Below are 15,591 nucleotides of genomic sequence, written 5' to 3' on the forward strand. Positions count from 1 at the left end.
CCCCAAAAGCCTGGCCCCGGCTGCGGGAAAACTGGCTGGAAGCCAACTGGAGACGGGCCAACCTCTCTGGCTGCTGAGGGACTCACTTTGATGGCTCTAAAGGCACCCCATTTTTGTCTGGGAGGAGAGAGTGCCGGAAGCCCAGTGTTCTTGGGATGTGGGCCAGGACAGGCCCATAAACTGTGTGGAGTCCCTTGCCACGTGGAAGCTGGCACCAGGGGTCCTGGGAGAGGTGGCACCAGGAGGGCCAGCAACCCTTAGCTATTGCTGCCCTGGAACGGACGTCACTTTTGGGTCCTATTGCCGTGGAGCAGAATCAAAGAGCCACCGGGCAGCCACAAGCGACCACTGTTCGCCCTGCGTGCCTGGCACAGGTTGTTGGCAGAACCCCTCCCCCTTCACCCCTCGGCAAGGCGGGGGGAGCAGCAATCCCTGCCAGCGGGCGCCCCCCGAACCCCCCACCGCTGGCTTCCCGGAAGTTCGGGAAGCCCATCAGCCAGCAGTCCTAGCCTCGCCTGACCCTCGGGGGACTCTCGGCCCCAAGTCTCCTGCTGCACCCCTGTTTCTGGGAAGGAGTCAGCCCTTCCCCACAGCCTCCATTCCTGTCACTTTGTCCCCACCCACTTCGAGGACTGAGAGTCAAGGAGCGGGGAGAGGCTGGTGTCCCCTAGCCCGAAGGAGGTCCCCAGGCAGTCCCAGGTCACAAGCCACCCTCCACACACCCGGGCCCTCCCAGTGCCACAGAGCACTAGGTGCTCAGGGGAGACGGGGCACTGAGACGAGATGCAGGACGAACTGGAAGAGGCAAGATTGGCTCCTCAGAGACGTGAGGACTCACATCACCTTTCCTTCCACTTTCGTGTGCCTTCTATGCGTCCCGCCGGACACCATGAAGTGAGAGCACAGGGGGAGGCAACACGGAGGTGGGGTGCGGGACCTGGAGGGACCACCCCACTGCCCGCCACCAGGTGCAGCGGCCTTAGCCGCACCAGTGAGTAGGGGGGCCCACGACACCCCACGGCAACAGCGCGGGAGGTACGTGCTCAGGAGCACGGCTCGAGCCCGGGGCTCTGCGCAGGTGGCGCTGTACCTACGCGTGCTGCTGACTGCCACGTTCCAGGGAAGCTGGCCACGGCCCTTGACTTTCTCTGGGCAGCTGCCCTTCTGCTGGCAGGTCACCGGGCCCTCTCCCAGGCGGGCCACAGAGACCCTGCCGTGCAGCGGCCAGGTGAGGGCGGGAGAGAACGAGGCCGTCCCCTCTGCCAGAAGACAACAGGTGCTGGGTAGAAGCGCAACCCCACGGCCTGCCCAAACCTATGCGGGTAGCTGGGAGAGGCAGAAGGCAGACACCGTGGGCACCGGGCAGGGAAGGCCTAACTGGGGCCAAGGAAGGACAGCCTGTGACAGCAGAGTGAGGCCCCAGCCAGTGCCTGCGCCATCCAGGTGGCTAAGGGGACCGGTGGCCCAGCTCTGCGCATGTGCAGAAGGCACGACGACGCAAGTCGGGAGCCCACGTCCTGAATACCGGTGACAGCCAGCAACTGTTTATTGAAAGTAGCAAGGAGGGCCCCTCGGTGCCACCTTCAAGCCTGGATGTGACTCTTGGCACTGAAGGCCAGGTAGTAGATCACCAGGCCGATGGCTGCAGCCAGTACCTCGGTAGAGACCCAGGGTCCATTCCAGGTGCCCTGCAAGAAAGGAGACCAAAGCCACCTCAGGGGAGAGAAGGGCGAGGAACCAGCCAGCCCCGGCCACCTGCCCTCTAGGGCCCAAAGGCACACCGACCCTCTCCCGGCCCGTCCCCACCCCTCAAAAAGGGCAAGGCTTGCGGCATGCTCCCTGCTTCCCCTGAGACCGGCCGGCCTTTTCAGCACGCTTACCCGATGGTCCACACTGACTGTGAACAGGGGTGGGATGATAGAAATGTCCTCATTATTTCTCTGAGCCTGCAAGAGATGCTGGGGTCAGGGGTGCCGCCAGGCAGGGTGGGGAGAGGTTGGACGAGCGGGAACATTGGCCCAAGCCACGGAAGACAGAAGAGCCGGGCAAGAGAGAAACACTGAAGGTGCGAGCACAGGCGTGGCAGGCGGTCAGGAAGGCGTGCCACCCCCCCACCCCGACCCTGGGTCAGCCTTCTCTGTGAAGGCAAGGCCCGGAGCTCGGGTAAGAGGCACTACAGGGCGAAGGTGGCCGTGGAAGTGAGGTGCACCCTCCCTCCTGTAGGCCTGGGCGGGGCTCCGGGTCGCTGATACTCACCTTCCTCAGCAGACTGTAGGACTCCTCGTCAAAGAATCTGACCTCATAGGTGCCTGCATGGGCACTCTTGTGGTCTAGGCTCCAGGACACCTGGGTTGGGTAGGTTTGACCGAGGTGGGCACAGTGGACACATCCAGGCCCCCCGGCAGCACTGACACAGTACCACCACCCGCAGCCTGAGTCAAACAACCGCAATCCTGCTCCACTGGGCCATCCCTAGGGCTTCAAAGTCATGCCGGTGGGCAGGTGGCCTCCCCCCAAATGACAACCGCGGCATCAGCATCCCTTACCTGATAACGTCCCACGTCCTGGCCCCGGGTCACGGGAAATTGTTTTCCACTAACATCAGCATAAAGAGCCATATTCTGGGATGGGACAAAGAAGAGAATCACCTTCTCCTCCCCCCCTACTTCCCCCCCCCCCCCCCCGTCAGCAGAAACCCCACTGTGCTGTTCACAGCAGCACTCGTGGCCTGTGGGCAGGGAGGCTGGGCACACTAGGGGACCACACTGTGTCTGGCAGGGGGCACCACGTAAGAGCCATGGAGTTAGGCCTGCCGCAACCGGAGCGATGCCAGGAAGCCGACCCCCGTTGATGCTGTTACTGCCTCTGCACATCTACCTATGAGGGGGGCTCATCCCCGCTATGGCCCGACCTCCCTAACCCACGGCAAGCCTGTTAACTGTGAACACGGGTGGGGTAACTGAAGTGTACTCATTCCTCTGAGCCTGGGAGAGGGTGTTGGGGTCAGGGGGTGCCCCCGAGCCACCCAAGGAGTGTTGTACTCAGAAAAGACCACCTAGGCAAACAGCAACCAGGAAAGGGCTCCGGGCTATGGGCGCTCAGGGGCCAAACCTCTGCTGTTTCTCATTTCCCAGTACCCTTACAAGGCACAGCAAGACGTCTACCTACGTTTCCACACCGAGGCAGACTAGGAAAATGTTCTCTTAACACCTGCTTCACACAGTCTGGCCTGGTTGTGCCCTACCCTCTCTCCTCTACCCGTTAAGTCAAAATTCTCAATCTCCCTCTGTCTACATGGGTCCCTGGGTCTGATCCCATCAACTGCCCGTGAGGACCTGATGCCCAAGGTCCCAGGCTCCCTGTGGACCTCTGGCTCTGGCTGAATCCCCCCTGGACCCTGCCTCACCTGGACCCTGTTCTTGCACGTCAGGGAGATCTCCACGATGAAAACGGTCTCGGTGGAAATGACGGCATCCGAGGTGGTGTAGTAGGAAGGGGTGATCTGGGGCTCCACGCAGGCCTCTGCTGTGGGGAGGAGGCAGACGTGCTTACGTAAGTCCCAACTGGTGGGTGCTGGGCTGGGGGGCAGAAGGGACCGCCCAGACCCACTTCCCAGACCTTGTCGGCTGACACACGGGGCCCTTTGGAACCTGTCAGGTGGGATGTGAGAGACAGATCCGAACACTCAGTCAGAAGTGCAGTGGTGGTGGAAGGGGTAGGGTGGGATGGCCTTGAAGGAAGGCCAGGGCTGCGAAGGCTTTGTACAGGCGGAACCTCAACGTAAGGGCAAAAGAAGAGCAGGTGAGCAAGCACGCACGTGAGAGGGGGTGGAGGCGGCAGCAGCAGGACAGACTCACTGCACAACTGGGGCCTGTGGCTGGACCTATGGACACGGAAGCCATGCGAGGGCTTGGGGTTGCAGCCGGACCTCGATTCAGAGCCGTGCACAGCCCTGGCCGGTTTATTGAAGGCACCCTCCACAGACACCAAGCATGGTGCAGCTTGCAACCCGTGAGGGCTTGAGATGCAAGGGTCTCTGCCCCCACCCACGGCTGGCAGAAGGCCAAGACTGGCCCCAGTGTCTCCGAGGGAAGAAAACGGGCACAGCTTGTACCCTTTAACAGGGCTGCCCTGAGAGAAAGGAGGCTGCCTCAGCCATCATCACGCTGCTCGAGGCTGCAGGGAAGGAAGGACACTGCCTAAATCACAGGGTGCCAAGCAGATGCTACCAGTGGGAAAGTTCTCAGCCAGCTGCTCTCTGAATGTGTCCTGGCACAGCCACGCATGAGGCAGACAGAGAAGCTTTGCAGCTGGGCAACAGGAGGAAGATGCCTGGGAATGTTAGTGGGGGCTGGTTCTCAGGGGCCACATCTGTGCCCCGCTAAGCTTGGCTTTTTTCCTAAGGACCTTGTGGAGCACCACAGGGTTTTACAGTCAGGTTTGTCCCTTCCAGACACCACTGGCTACACCATGGGTAATTCCTGAGGGGCAGGTGAGAAGGGCGCGAGTAGGGAAGCCAGTTAGGCTGATGAAACCCTCCAGGCACCAAAGGCACTGGCCCAAGTGGCGGCGTGGTGTGGCGCATAGGTAAAGTGAATGTGTACGAAGTACCCCTGACTCAGGCCCCCCAGACTTAGCGCTGGCTCCTGCAAGGACCTCCTCCTCAACACGCTTCTGGACTCCAGTTCCTGAGTTCAACCCCGCCACCAGGTGTTAAGAATCTCTCAAGAATGTACATGTAGATCTGACCGTGGCTCAACTCTGCTGAAAAGCCCTGTAAGAATACACCAGGGCCTCAGAGAAAAAGTCAAGGGTCTGGCCCGGCACTCAAGCCCTCCCCCACCCTTTTCCCCTTCCTTCCCTCTTTTCCAATCTAACTTGCCCACGTTCATGGTCCTTCTGCCGGGCCCCATCCCCGCTTCCTCTCTTCACTTACAGCTCCCTTCCTGGGGAGGCCTGGCCCCACTGCACCGGGTCAGGTGGCTCCTCTCCCACTAGCCTAGTCTTTCACTCGGATAGCCCTGCGCTGCCGAGTTTTGCTCTTGTCCGCCCACCCCCACCCCCACCCCCTCCAGGACTGGGAACTCCGGTGGGAGCAGGGACGTATGTCATTTTCCCTGCTGGAGCTGGGAACGAGACAGACTCTGGTACTCTTCCTCGGAGGGGCGGACGGGGCGGGGGGGGTTGGGAAGTTTTGGCTGTTTCTTCCAGCAGCCTGGCTGCTGGGTAAACGTGTGTGGTGCAGGAGCGTGTGGTGGCCTCGGTCGCCGCGCCCCGGGGCCACCTGCCTCTCGGAGGAAGAAGGCCCAGAACCCCGCTTCGCCCGCACCCCTCCTCCCCCCACGCACCACCAGTCGTGGGAGAGAGGCTCGCCAGAAAGGGGCTCCGGCCAGGCCGCTACCTGAGCAGCAGGAGAGGCTGGACAGCAGGAGTAGCGCCAGGGCGCCGAGAGATGCCAGCGCCGCCATCGCCTCTTCTCTGCCGAGGGAAAAAGGGAGAGACTCCCCTGAACACGAGGGGCAGACGAGGAAGCGCGACGCGTAAGCAGCGGGGGCAGCCAATCAGGCGCCGGCGGGCCAGTGACGCCACAGGCGGCACTGACGTGTCCCCTCCCCAGACCAGAGGCCTCGGTGGCCGCCCCATCAAGATGGCGACGGCGACGGGCGGCGGCAGCGGCGGCGGCGGCAGCGGCGGCGGAGGCGGCGGCGCTCTCTGCGCCGGAAGGGGGCGTGAGAACCGGCGCGTCAGCGCGCGTGCGCACTACTGGGTCCATGCCGGCTCCCGGCACTTCGCGCCCTGCCAAGCTCTCGCGAGAGCGGTGTCTACGTGTCTGGACGTGCGGCGGTTCTCACTTTCCGTCATGGCGCTGAAGGTGGCGGCAGTCATCGGTGGCGCTGCGAAAGCGGTGCTCAGACCGGCCCTCCTCTGCCGTCCTTGGGAGGTGAGAAGGGGCAGCGGTCCGCGGGGACAGCCTCAGCGCTCGCTGGGCCGGGCCGAGGGCGGCTGGCTTGCGGAGCGTCTTGGAGCCCGATTGGCTGTGGGCCCCGTGAGGGGCGGGGTGAGGGCTACGCGCCGGAGTTGATTGGCTGCCTCCGCTGTCAGTGAGGGGATTGGATCAAGTGGGCCCTTTGTTGGGCTTTCCCAGGGGTCTCGGTCTTGGGCGGGGGGAGCCCCGGAGGGGCGGGGAGAGCGGGCAGCGGCCGGCAGAGTGTCATCTCTCTAGTATACTGTGGGAGCCCTGCCGAAGCGGTCACGTGTCCCGGCCCGCCTTCCTCTTGCGGCCTCAGGAATCCTGTTCCTAGCCCCAGTACCTCCTCGGGTTTTTCTGTTGCGGACCTTTTTGTCACTTGTCCCAGTGGAGTTGGAGAACCGAATTTTGCCAAGTGCATCACCCCCCCCCCCGACATTTTTATAGTTCCAGATGCTTTTTCATCCCCCAGGCGTCCGGAATGGGAGGGAGTTAGATTTTCTGACGCTGGTGAGGTGGGGTGGCCGTGGGGGCTTTGTTTCCGCAGTTCTCCGTTTAGGACCTTGGTTATTCACTCAAGTCTCATTCCTCTCTCTTTACACACTTAAATGAGGATAACTTAGTCCCTGGGTGGGTCAGAAGCCATCCGAAGCATCAGCGAGCCAAGACTGATTTTAGGGGACAAGAGGTATGACCTCCCGGCCTGGCTCCCCCCAACTAACCTACAGTGTGGCCACCCTCCTGTCTCTGGGTTCCAATTTCCCCCGTCTCAAAGGATCTAGCCCACCCTGACCTTCCAGAATCCTGTGACTTTGCTGACACTCCTGTGGACGCATGTGCTATGCCTCTGCCTTCTGACCCCTCGGGAAGACTACCCTTTGACAGTTTATGCTTTATGAAATTCTCATTTCTCTTAACTTGCTGATGAGGGACTTGCCAGAGGCCCTGACGGCTCTGGCAGCTGGGCTCCCTTGGTGTCTTGGTGAAGACTTTTGTGCCCTCCCTGACCTCCCCTTCTATGTGTGCTTGTGTCCACGTTAGGGTGGGGGGAGGGCAGTGAATGGTTGGTAGCTGGGCAGTGCCTTGCCCTGAGACTGGTTGTCCTGGGTATGGGAAGCTTTAGAGATGAACCGTAGATCTTTGGTCCGACTGATTGGGACCTTGTGGGAAAACATGCAGCCACCATCGGCACTTGATGTAACATAAACATGCCAAGGAAAGGAGCCTCGCTAAGATGTGGAGCATGGGAATCCTTTGTCAGGAGCACATACCACCCGGGACCCCTTTCTTTCTGTGGCGCCATCACAGCATGGCTGACGGTCCACCTCCCTGCTTAACGAGTGAGCGGCAGGCCTGCGCATATGTCCCATCCTGCCTTCAACTGGGCGTCTCTGATGGGTAATGTCACAGGGTGGCATAGGTGTGAGGTAGAACCTGTGTAAGCCCTCGAGGGAAGGTGCCTGTATCTGTCCTGAGCAAGGTCAGGGGAGTAAGTCTATCTTGAGAGCTCTCTGGGGCTTTGGCTAAAGCCTGAAGGAAACATCTAGCATCGGGACCAGGTGAGGGAGAGGTTTAGCCCAGGTGGTGATGTGATCCAAGGTGGGCGGTGGGGGTGGTGGCCCAGATACAGAGCTAGGTGAAGGGGCAGCTCACCACCGTGGCCGAGTTACCTGCGTAGCACCAGCGGACTCCCAGGAGGATTTACTGCTGGGAGCTGTAGGGGTCCACCGCATGCCGCCCCCACCACTGGACATCAGCCATGAAAACTGGCCTAAGGGGCTGGTGTAGTGAAGGAGTGGGCCTGCCCTGCTGGGGACCAAATGGCTTGCTGCGTCCTCCCAGCAGCCACGTGAAGTGGGTGCCTCTGTTCCGTGGGTTTTAGACAGGAAGCTCAGCAAGGTTAAACTGTTTGCTACCAAGAGATGGTGGGTTTAGACCGAGGCCTCCCTGACCCCCAAGCCCACCATCTCTTCCTTCATTTTCTGGCGCGTTCATTGATTCAGGAAGTGTTTCTTATGTCTGAGCTCTGGACCAGGCATTCTGTTCGGTCTTGGGATGACAGTAGGAAATTGGACCAATATGGCTTCCACCCTCAAGGACTTCGGGGTTGGGGAGGGACCGAGGCAGTTGCTAGGGACAACCTAAGGATATTGTGGTTGGTGGGGTGGAGGGGGGGGACAGTGAATGGTTGGAGCTGGGCAGTGCCTTGCCCTGAGACTGGTTGTGTCAGCCAAGGGGGACCAACAACTTGGCAGCCTTAGGGCATCAGAGAAGGCTTCCTGGAAGAAAGGCGGTGGAAGCCTCCTTCCACAAGTCATATCGAGAGCCTACAAGTAAGGTGAATCCAGGGGTGCCTGGGTGGTTAAGCATCAGACTCTTGATTTCGTCTGCAGTCGTGAATTCATGGGTTGGGCTCCACACTGAGTGTGGAGCCTGCTTAGGATTCTCTTCCTCTCCCTCTGCTCCTCCCCTGCTTGTGTGCCTTCTCTCTCTCTCTCTCTCTCTCTCTCTCTCAAAAAAAAAAAAAAAAAAAAAAAAGATGAGTCCAGATACTGACAGGTGCTAGAAAGGAAAATTGGAAAGCCCTGAGTGTGCCTGTGGCTGCAGATCCAGGGGCCACATGGATGAGCAGATACCCCGAAGCCTTTTGTCCTAGTAGTCACCCCCCTCCTGGCCCCTGGCTTGGCTGAGTGAGTGGCACACCTATGCCGCCAGAGCCTGTGCGAGTGGCCGCCTTGTGAATACCAGCGTGGGAAACCCAGAGGGGATGATCAGCCTCTGTCTGAGCTTTCTAGACTTCTAGCAGGAAGGTATGGCTCTTTGCAAGATGGCCACGGTGACCCTGCCGTTGGCTGGAATACTCTGATGCTGCCCCAGTGGGAAATTGGCAGAGCATCTCCAAGTGACAAAAAGGACCTTGGCTCTGCCCCTGCCTCTTTGGATTGAGAGACACCGGGTGTGTTCCCAGGTGGGGAGCAGGAGGAGCAGAGTGAGGATGCCTAGGCCCTCCGCAGTGGCACGTGGCAGACAGGTGTCTACCTCCAGGACTGTGCGGGGACCCTAGGTGGATCACTGCTCAACAGCTGTCCCCTTTGACTCGGATGGCTTTTACTCTGAAGCTGTCAGACATGGCATTGGGGTGGCCAAACATGGCTGTTTCTGAGTCGGGGGGTTGGGGACATTCATCTTCCACGTAGGCCACAGAGCAGTTTTGCAGTCCTTTGTGAAAGCCCTCTGAGAGATTGGCGTCTGTTATTCTTCTAAAAATGGTTAGATTTTCCCTGGCGCGTTTGCTTTGGACTTGTGATTCCGGAGGGCCGTTCCCACGATGCCAACAGTGGCTGTCTCTGGGTGGACAGGGGACTGGGTGCTATCTTTTTGTTCTGATCTCCGTGTTAGGACTGTGTGTTGTTTTTGTAATAAGGAACAAGATTTATTTATACATTTTTAAGTTTCGCTCGTTTATTTTGAGACGGAGAGAGAGGGAGAACCCCAAGCAGGCTCCGCACTGTCAGCACAGAGCCCGACGTGGGGCTCGATTCCACGAACCGTGAGATCATGACCTGAGCCAAAATCAAGAGTCGGATGCTTAACCGACTGAGCCACCCAGGCGCCCCATAAGGAAAAAAGATTTTTAAAATGACAAAATGATTGTTGTGGCCGCCCCAGGGTTTGCCACGTGCAGTGTGCCAACTTTTCCACGTTATAGACAACAAACATCACTGGGCAGGACTAATTATTGGCTAATAAAGAATCAGACAACACAAGAGAGAAACATTTCTTAAGTTGATTAAGAGCTGATTGCGGAGCGGACGGAAGCATAGAGGGTCGCCACGACCCTCCATGATGATTTGACTGGCTGGTCCTTGGGAAATGGAGGCTCTCGGGCCATTTGGGTGCATACCACGTGCCGTTCACCACATGATGGTGCAGGGGTGAGGCGGAGGGATGACGCGTGGGACCTGGCTGGGCATGGTGGGGACGGTTCCTCTTCCCTGCCAAGAGTTCAGCTGGCCTTTACCGAATCGACTTTCTGGGCCGGACAACAACCTCTGGCATCTGGTTCTCTTCGCCAGGTTCTAGGTGCCCACGAGGCCCCCCGGAGGAGCTTCTCCGTAAGTACCTGCCAGAGCGTGTACACGCATGTGTATGTGTGTGCGCCTGAGAACGCTAGTGTTTATGCACATATGCACCTGTCTGTGCGTGCGTAGGTGTGTGCGTGCATGCACGTATGTGTGCTGTGCCTGCCTGTTTGTTCCCTGGCGCTCTGGGTCCTTCTCTCTGAGGCACAGTCTCAGAGGTCACCCACCCCTCCTCACCCAAAGCGCACTACACAGTATCCCCGTTCCCTGGGCACAGCCTCGTTCCTCCAACCCTGGCTGATTCATGTCTTCTTCCTTTCTGTCCCTCCTCTAGCAACAGACAATTGTGAGTATTCCTCTCATCTGCCTGTTAAGTTTTGGGGCTTTTAGTTGCTCTGGGATTGAGCCAAGTCCAGGTGGGGGTGGGGACTGCTTCTGCCGCCACTCTCCCGACCAAGGAACCCCCCCCCCCCCCACCGTGATTAACTTGTCTGGGCTGGGGTGGCGGGGTCAGGTAACCCCAAGCTGGAACCTCATGACTGGCCGGCCCACCGGGCCCACCCTCACCTTCCCGTCTCTCCAGCCTCCGTCGGCTAAGTATGGTGGGCGGCACACGGTGACCATGATCCCGGGGGATGGCATCGGGCCAGAGCTCATGTTGCATGTCAAGTCTGTGTTCAGGTACACGGCCCTTGGGCCTACCTCCCCTTGACCCGTACCCCTAGGGGAGCTTATACCCCGGCGGGGGGGTGGGGCTTGAGAACTGTGCCAAGAGGGACCGTCAGCCCAGAAGCCCACTGGCCAGGGCTCCGCCCCAGCGCCCCTTGAGGCAGCGGCAGGAGGGCTGAAAGCCCAGGCCTTTTGTCCCAGTGCCTGTGATCCCGGGCACGAGGAAGGTGGCAGCGGTCCTGCTGCTAACTGTGTTGTAGAGTTCAAGTATCTCCCCATCAGTTGGCGCAGGTCGACCCCGTCTCCCCTCAGGCAGAGCCAGGTCAGGGTGGACAGCGGTGGTGGCCAGGCCTCTGCGCCCAGTAGTCCAGGCGGGCTTCCTAGAAGAGGCGTGGGGGAGGCCTGGGGCTCACCACCTTGACCCAGTTCTGCCCCAGGCACGCATGTGTGCCTGTGGACTTTGAAGAGGTGCACGTGAGCTCCAACGCTGACGAAGAGGACATCCGCAATGCCATCATGGCCATCCGCCGGAACCGTGTGGCCCTGAAGGGTGAGTGCGGAGGCCAGGGCGGGGCACCGTGCACGATCCCTCTCATTTCCAAGCCGACACACACTTGTCCCTGGGGCCACACGACTTGGACTTTAGGGTTTTTCTGGCTGGGGAGGACCCTTGGGCTTGGAGAGTGGACAGAAACTTTTGGGGTCTGTGCCGCGATTCTGAGAGCTTGTGGAACTAGGCTGGACAGGAGCCTGTTCAGTAAAGGGCTTCCCCCACCCCCTTCTCTCCTGGGGCGCAGCCCTCTCTGCCGGGGTCAGCTTTGACCCTCGGGGTCTTTTTCTCACGAACCGTATGTCACAGGGATGCGGTTTTAACCCTCTCCCGCCGCCTTGCCCGTAGCTGGCACAGCTGTGGATGTTACAGACAGGAATTCTAGCCCTTCCTCTGTTTGCCTGGGTTTGGTACATGTTCTTAAAATGCTTGCATTACTCGTTCTGTAAGCTATAGTCCATCACCTGCTCTGTGTGAGCAGAGCTGAACCCGGGTGGAGCCCCAGCCCCTGGCAGTCAAGCAGAGGGGCCAGCGTGGCAACTGAAGGGTGCCTGAGGCATTGTGGGCAAAGGCGGTGTGGGCAGGGCGTGACTTGGAGGGGGCGGTGGCCCCAGTGGGCCCTGAGAAAAGCCTGCTCTTCGAGGCACCCTCTGACCGCCTTTTCTTGGAGGCTGCTGACCCCCTCTTGCGCCCGTTCTTTTTGCCCGGGTCCGCCCCGGCCCAAACTATAGTCTTTTCCAGGCAGCCACCACCTGCCCCCGAACTGGGGCTCATGTGGCGCCTCGATGCAGGGCCTGACGGTGACGCCAGCCAAGGTCACATTGCTGGCGCCAGGCTGGCTAGCCAGCCGGTTAGTGAGCAGGAGTGGTCACTTTCTCTCCAGCCAGACCCCGATCTTGCCATTTCCTGCCCGGGGTCTGGCAAGGTCTCCTAGCCAGCTGCCAACCCTTGTTCATTCATCTGTTCATTCATTAAGTATTTATCGAGTGCCCGCTGCGTGCCAGTCCCTCTCTAGGCCCTCAGAACCCCTCAGTGAACCGCACGCACTCTCTGCCCTCACGGGGCTTACGTGAGAGACCACCCTGGCGCTCTGCGAGGTACCTCTGCCGGTAAAGCCACCTCCTCTGCTTGATGCTGCCTTGGGCACGCGTTCCCTTGCTCAGGATGGGGAATGTGGTGGCATCGCTGAGCCCAGGGGCCCCCTCTCCAGCCTGTCTTTTTTCCGTCCCGCAGGTAATATTGAAACAAACCATAACCTGCCACCGTCCCACAAGTCCCGAAACAACATCCTTCGGTGAGAGCCCAGTGCACAGGGTGGGGGCTCGGCAGGGGCGGAGTGTGGCAGCAGACGGTCGTGGCACTGGCCGGCTGCTCTCCTCTCTGTGTTCCCAGTACCAGCCTGGACCTCTATGCCAATGTCATCCACTGTAAGAGCCTGCCAGGAGTGGTGACCCGGCACAGGGACATAGATATCCTCATTGTCCGGGAAAACACAGAGGGCGAGTACAGCAGCCTAGAACACGAGGTGGGTGGGACCCAGGCTGTCCCCTTATTGTCTTGGGTCGTGGGGGCTGGGGACAAGCCTGGCCAGGCCCAAGGAGAAGCTTGTGCTGGAGGGACTCTTCTCCCCGTCTGTCCCAGAGTGTGGCTGGAGTGGTGGAGAGCCTGAAGATCATCACCAAGGCCAAGTCCCTGCGCATCGCCGAATATGCCTTCAAACTGGCCCAGGAGAGCGGGCGCAAGAAAGTGACAGCCGTGCACAAGGCCAACATCATGTATGTCCCACCCCTGCCGTGTCCCTGCCCGTTCTGCAAGCAGTTGTGAAACGGCTGAATTGAACACTCTCCTCTGCCCTGCTGTTAGGGACTTGGGGCCCGGGCCCCGCTGCCCCCCAAGGGGGCGTGCCCTCTTGCCCCTTTCCCAGCCGCGGCGTCACCACAGCGCATACTTTGGGCAGGTAGAGCAGGATCGTGCCCGTCGTACAGGCGGGGGACTGGTCAGGGGTCAGAACCCAGCTTCTCTGGCCATCTGTACACCCCGTGCCTCCGGCTGACTGTTCCAGTGGCCAAGCTGGCGTCTTGTGCCCCCCTCCTAGGAAACTGGGCGACGGGCTCTTCCTCCAGTGCTGCAAGGAGGTGGCAGCCCGCTACCCCCAGATCACCTTTGAGAACATGATCGTGGACAACACCACCATGCAGGTAGGTGGCCTGCCGGGTTCCACGGCAACCTGCCTCCGGTGCGGTGGGCTTCCCGTGCGCTCTAGCTTTTCTGCCTGTCCCCCCTTGCCCTGCAGCTGGTGTCCCGGCCCCAGCAGTTTGATGTCATGGTGATGCCTAATCTCTACGGGAACATCGTCAACAATGTCTGCGCAGGACTGGTCGGGGGCCCCGGCCTCGTGGCTGGGGCCAACTACGGCCACGTGTACGCCGTGTTTGAGACGGTGAGTGTCGCCAGGGCCGCTGGCCTTTCTGTGCTAGAGAGCTCGCATCTCATCCAGTTCGCCGAAAGTATAGGATACGGTGTGGCCATCGCCACTGTCTCATCCCAGAATGTTGTCGTCCCCCCAGTATTGGGGGCACCTGGGGGGCTCAGTCGGTTGAGCAACTGACTCTTTGATTTCTGCTCAGGTCATGATCTCACGGTTTGTGAGTTCGAGCCCTGCACTGGGCTCCGTGCTAACAGCGTGGAGCCTGCTTGGGATTCTCTCTCTCCCTCTCTCTTTGCCCCTACCCCACCTGTACTCTCTTTCTCTCTCAAAGTAAATACATAATCTTTAAAAAAAAGAAGAAACCCTGTGCTTGTTGGTTGTTACTCGCACCCCCCGCCCAGCCCCTGGCCACCACTCATCTGCTTTCTTGTCCCTCTGGCTTTGCCTTTTCTGGCCATCTCCTACACGGAGTCATATACCGTGTGGCCTTCTATGATTGGCTTCTCTCCCTTAGCACAGTATTTTGTTTTCCTTAATTTTAGAGAAAGAGCGTGTGAGCAGGGGAGTGGGGCAGAGGGAGAGAGAGAATCCTAAGCAGTTATGCTCAGCGTGGAGCCCAACGTGGGGCTCAATCACACAACTCTAGGATCATGACCTGAGCTGAAATCAAGAGTGCGAGGCTCAACCGACTGAACCAACCAGGCGCCCCATTAACGTAGTATTTTTAAGGCCTATCCACACTGTGGCATGGCTCTATGCCCCAACAACATTTCTTACGGTGGCTGAATAATATCGTATTGCACAGAGAGACCACGTTTTGTTGGTCTCTTAGCTTCTATTTTTAGGTCTTTTTTTTTTTATGAGGTAAAATTCACATAACACTGTGAAACCATTAAAAAAAATTTTTTTTAATGTCTATTTTTGCGAGAGAGACAGACAGACACACACACACAGCTCATGAGCAGGGGAGGGGCAGAGAGAGAGGGAGACACAGAAGCGGGCTCCAGGCTCCGAGCTGTCAGCGCAGAGCCCGATGCGAGGCTCGAACTCACGAACCGTGAGATCTGAGCCGAACTTGGGACACTCAGTCGACTGAGCCTCCCGGGTGTCCGACCCTGCTTTCTTACCATCCCCTTTCCTGTCTTGCCCTCTCGAGGCTACGAGGAACACGGGCAAGAGTATTGCCAATAAGAACATCGCCAACCCCACCGCCACGCTGCTGGCAAGTTGCATGATGCTCGACCACCTCAAGTAAGCAGCTCCGTGACCCCCAGCTGCCAGCCCCCCCGGCCAGCCCCCAGGCCCCAAGCACCGAAAGCTTCCCTCCTTCCTTAGGCTCCACTCCTATGCCGCCTCCATCCGTAAGGCCGTGTTGGCGTCCATGGACAACGAAAACGTGAGGCTCCTCTTTCCCCGCCTTCCCCCAACCCCCCCCCCGCCCCCCCCCCCAGCGGGGGGTTGAGCTGGTGTGCTACCTGAGGGGCCGAGGTGATGACCTGGCACTTCCTGCTGTCCCCACGGGGAGGGCGGTACCGGCCAGGGTAGGGCTCTCTTGGCCTTAGCTGGTACCACCGCCCTCCCGCTGGCAGGCCCCGCCCCTGCAAGCCACGGGAGACCACGGGCGGCCCCGGGTAGGGGTCAGGGCTCAGGGCTCAGGGCTCAGGTGTGCGCTCAAGTTCGCACGTCTCCCGCAGATGCACACCCCGGACATCGGGGGCCAGGGCACTACGTCGGAAGCCATCCAGGACATCATCCGCCACATCCGCATCATCAATGGCCGGGCTGTGGAGGCGTAGGCTGTCCCTGGGCCTGCCTCAGCTCACTCCCTCCCGCTCCCGGCGCCCCAGCTTGGTGGGCGGACCCAGAGTAAATCAGCTTCCGTCCCGGGGCCCGG

At 59.7% G+C, this 15,591-nt stretch overlaps 2 protein-coding genes across 4 annotated transcripts; one reads left to right on the forward strand and one right to left on the reverse strand.

Moving 5' to 3' along the window:
• Nucleotides 1-1,522: 1,522 nt before the first annotated feature.
• Nucleotides 1,523-5,886, reverse strand: SSR4 (signal sequence receptor subunit 4). 2 transcript variants are annotated; one of them, XM_081792497.1, is made up of 7 exons: nt 5,789-5,886; nt 5,402-5,478; nt 3,407-3,525; nt 2,547-2,621; nt 2,257-2,346; nt 1,881-1,946; nt 1,523-1,688 (listed from the first exon to the last, which is right to left on the reverse strand). In XM_081792497.1, the coding sequence occupies exons 1-7, from the start codon at nt 5,884-5,886 to the stop codon at nt 1,584-1,586; spliced, it is 630 nt and encodes a 209-aa protein (XP_081648623.1). In that variant the 3' UTR covers nt 1,523-1,583. The 2 variants fall into 2 exon arrangements, with proteins under 2 accessions (XP_081648623.1, XP_081648622.1); XM_081792496.1 differs by lacking the exon at nt 5,789-5,886 and having other exon boundaries at nt 3,407-3,522; nt 5,402-5,633.
• Nucleotides 5,835-15,585, forward strand: IDH3G (isocitrate dehydrogenase (NAD(+)) 3 non-catalytic subunit gamma). Of its 2 annotated transcripts, XM_081792494.1 has the most exons (13): nt 5,835-5,941; nt 10,045-10,083; nt 10,385-10,396; nt 10,634-10,731; nt 11,157-11,269; nt 12,503-12,563; nt 12,662-12,794; nt 12,911-13,044; nt 13,365-13,467; nt 13,563-13,709; nt 14,854-14,948; nt 15,033-15,093; nt 15,392-15,585. In XM_081792494.1, exons 1-13 carry the CDS (start codon nt 5,861-5,863, stop codon nt 15,491-15,493), a joined length of 1,179 nt encoding a protein of 392 aa, XP_081648620.1. In that variant the 5' UTR covers nt 5,835-5,860; the 3' UTR covers nt 15,494-15,585. The 2 variants fall into 2 exon arrangements, with proteins under 2 accessions (XP_081648620.1, XP_081648621.1); XM_081792495.1 differs by lacking the exon at nt 10,385-10,396.
• Nucleotides 15,586-15,591: the final 6 nt, after the last annotated feature.

This window comes from Panthera onca, chromosome X, assembly GCF_046562875.1.
Source record: "Panthera onca isolate mPanOnc1 chromosome X, mPanOnc1 haplotype 2, whole genome shotgun sequence".
NCBI classification, from domain to species: Eukaryota; Metazoa; Chordata; class Mammalia; order Carnivora; family Felidae; genus Panthera; species Panthera onca.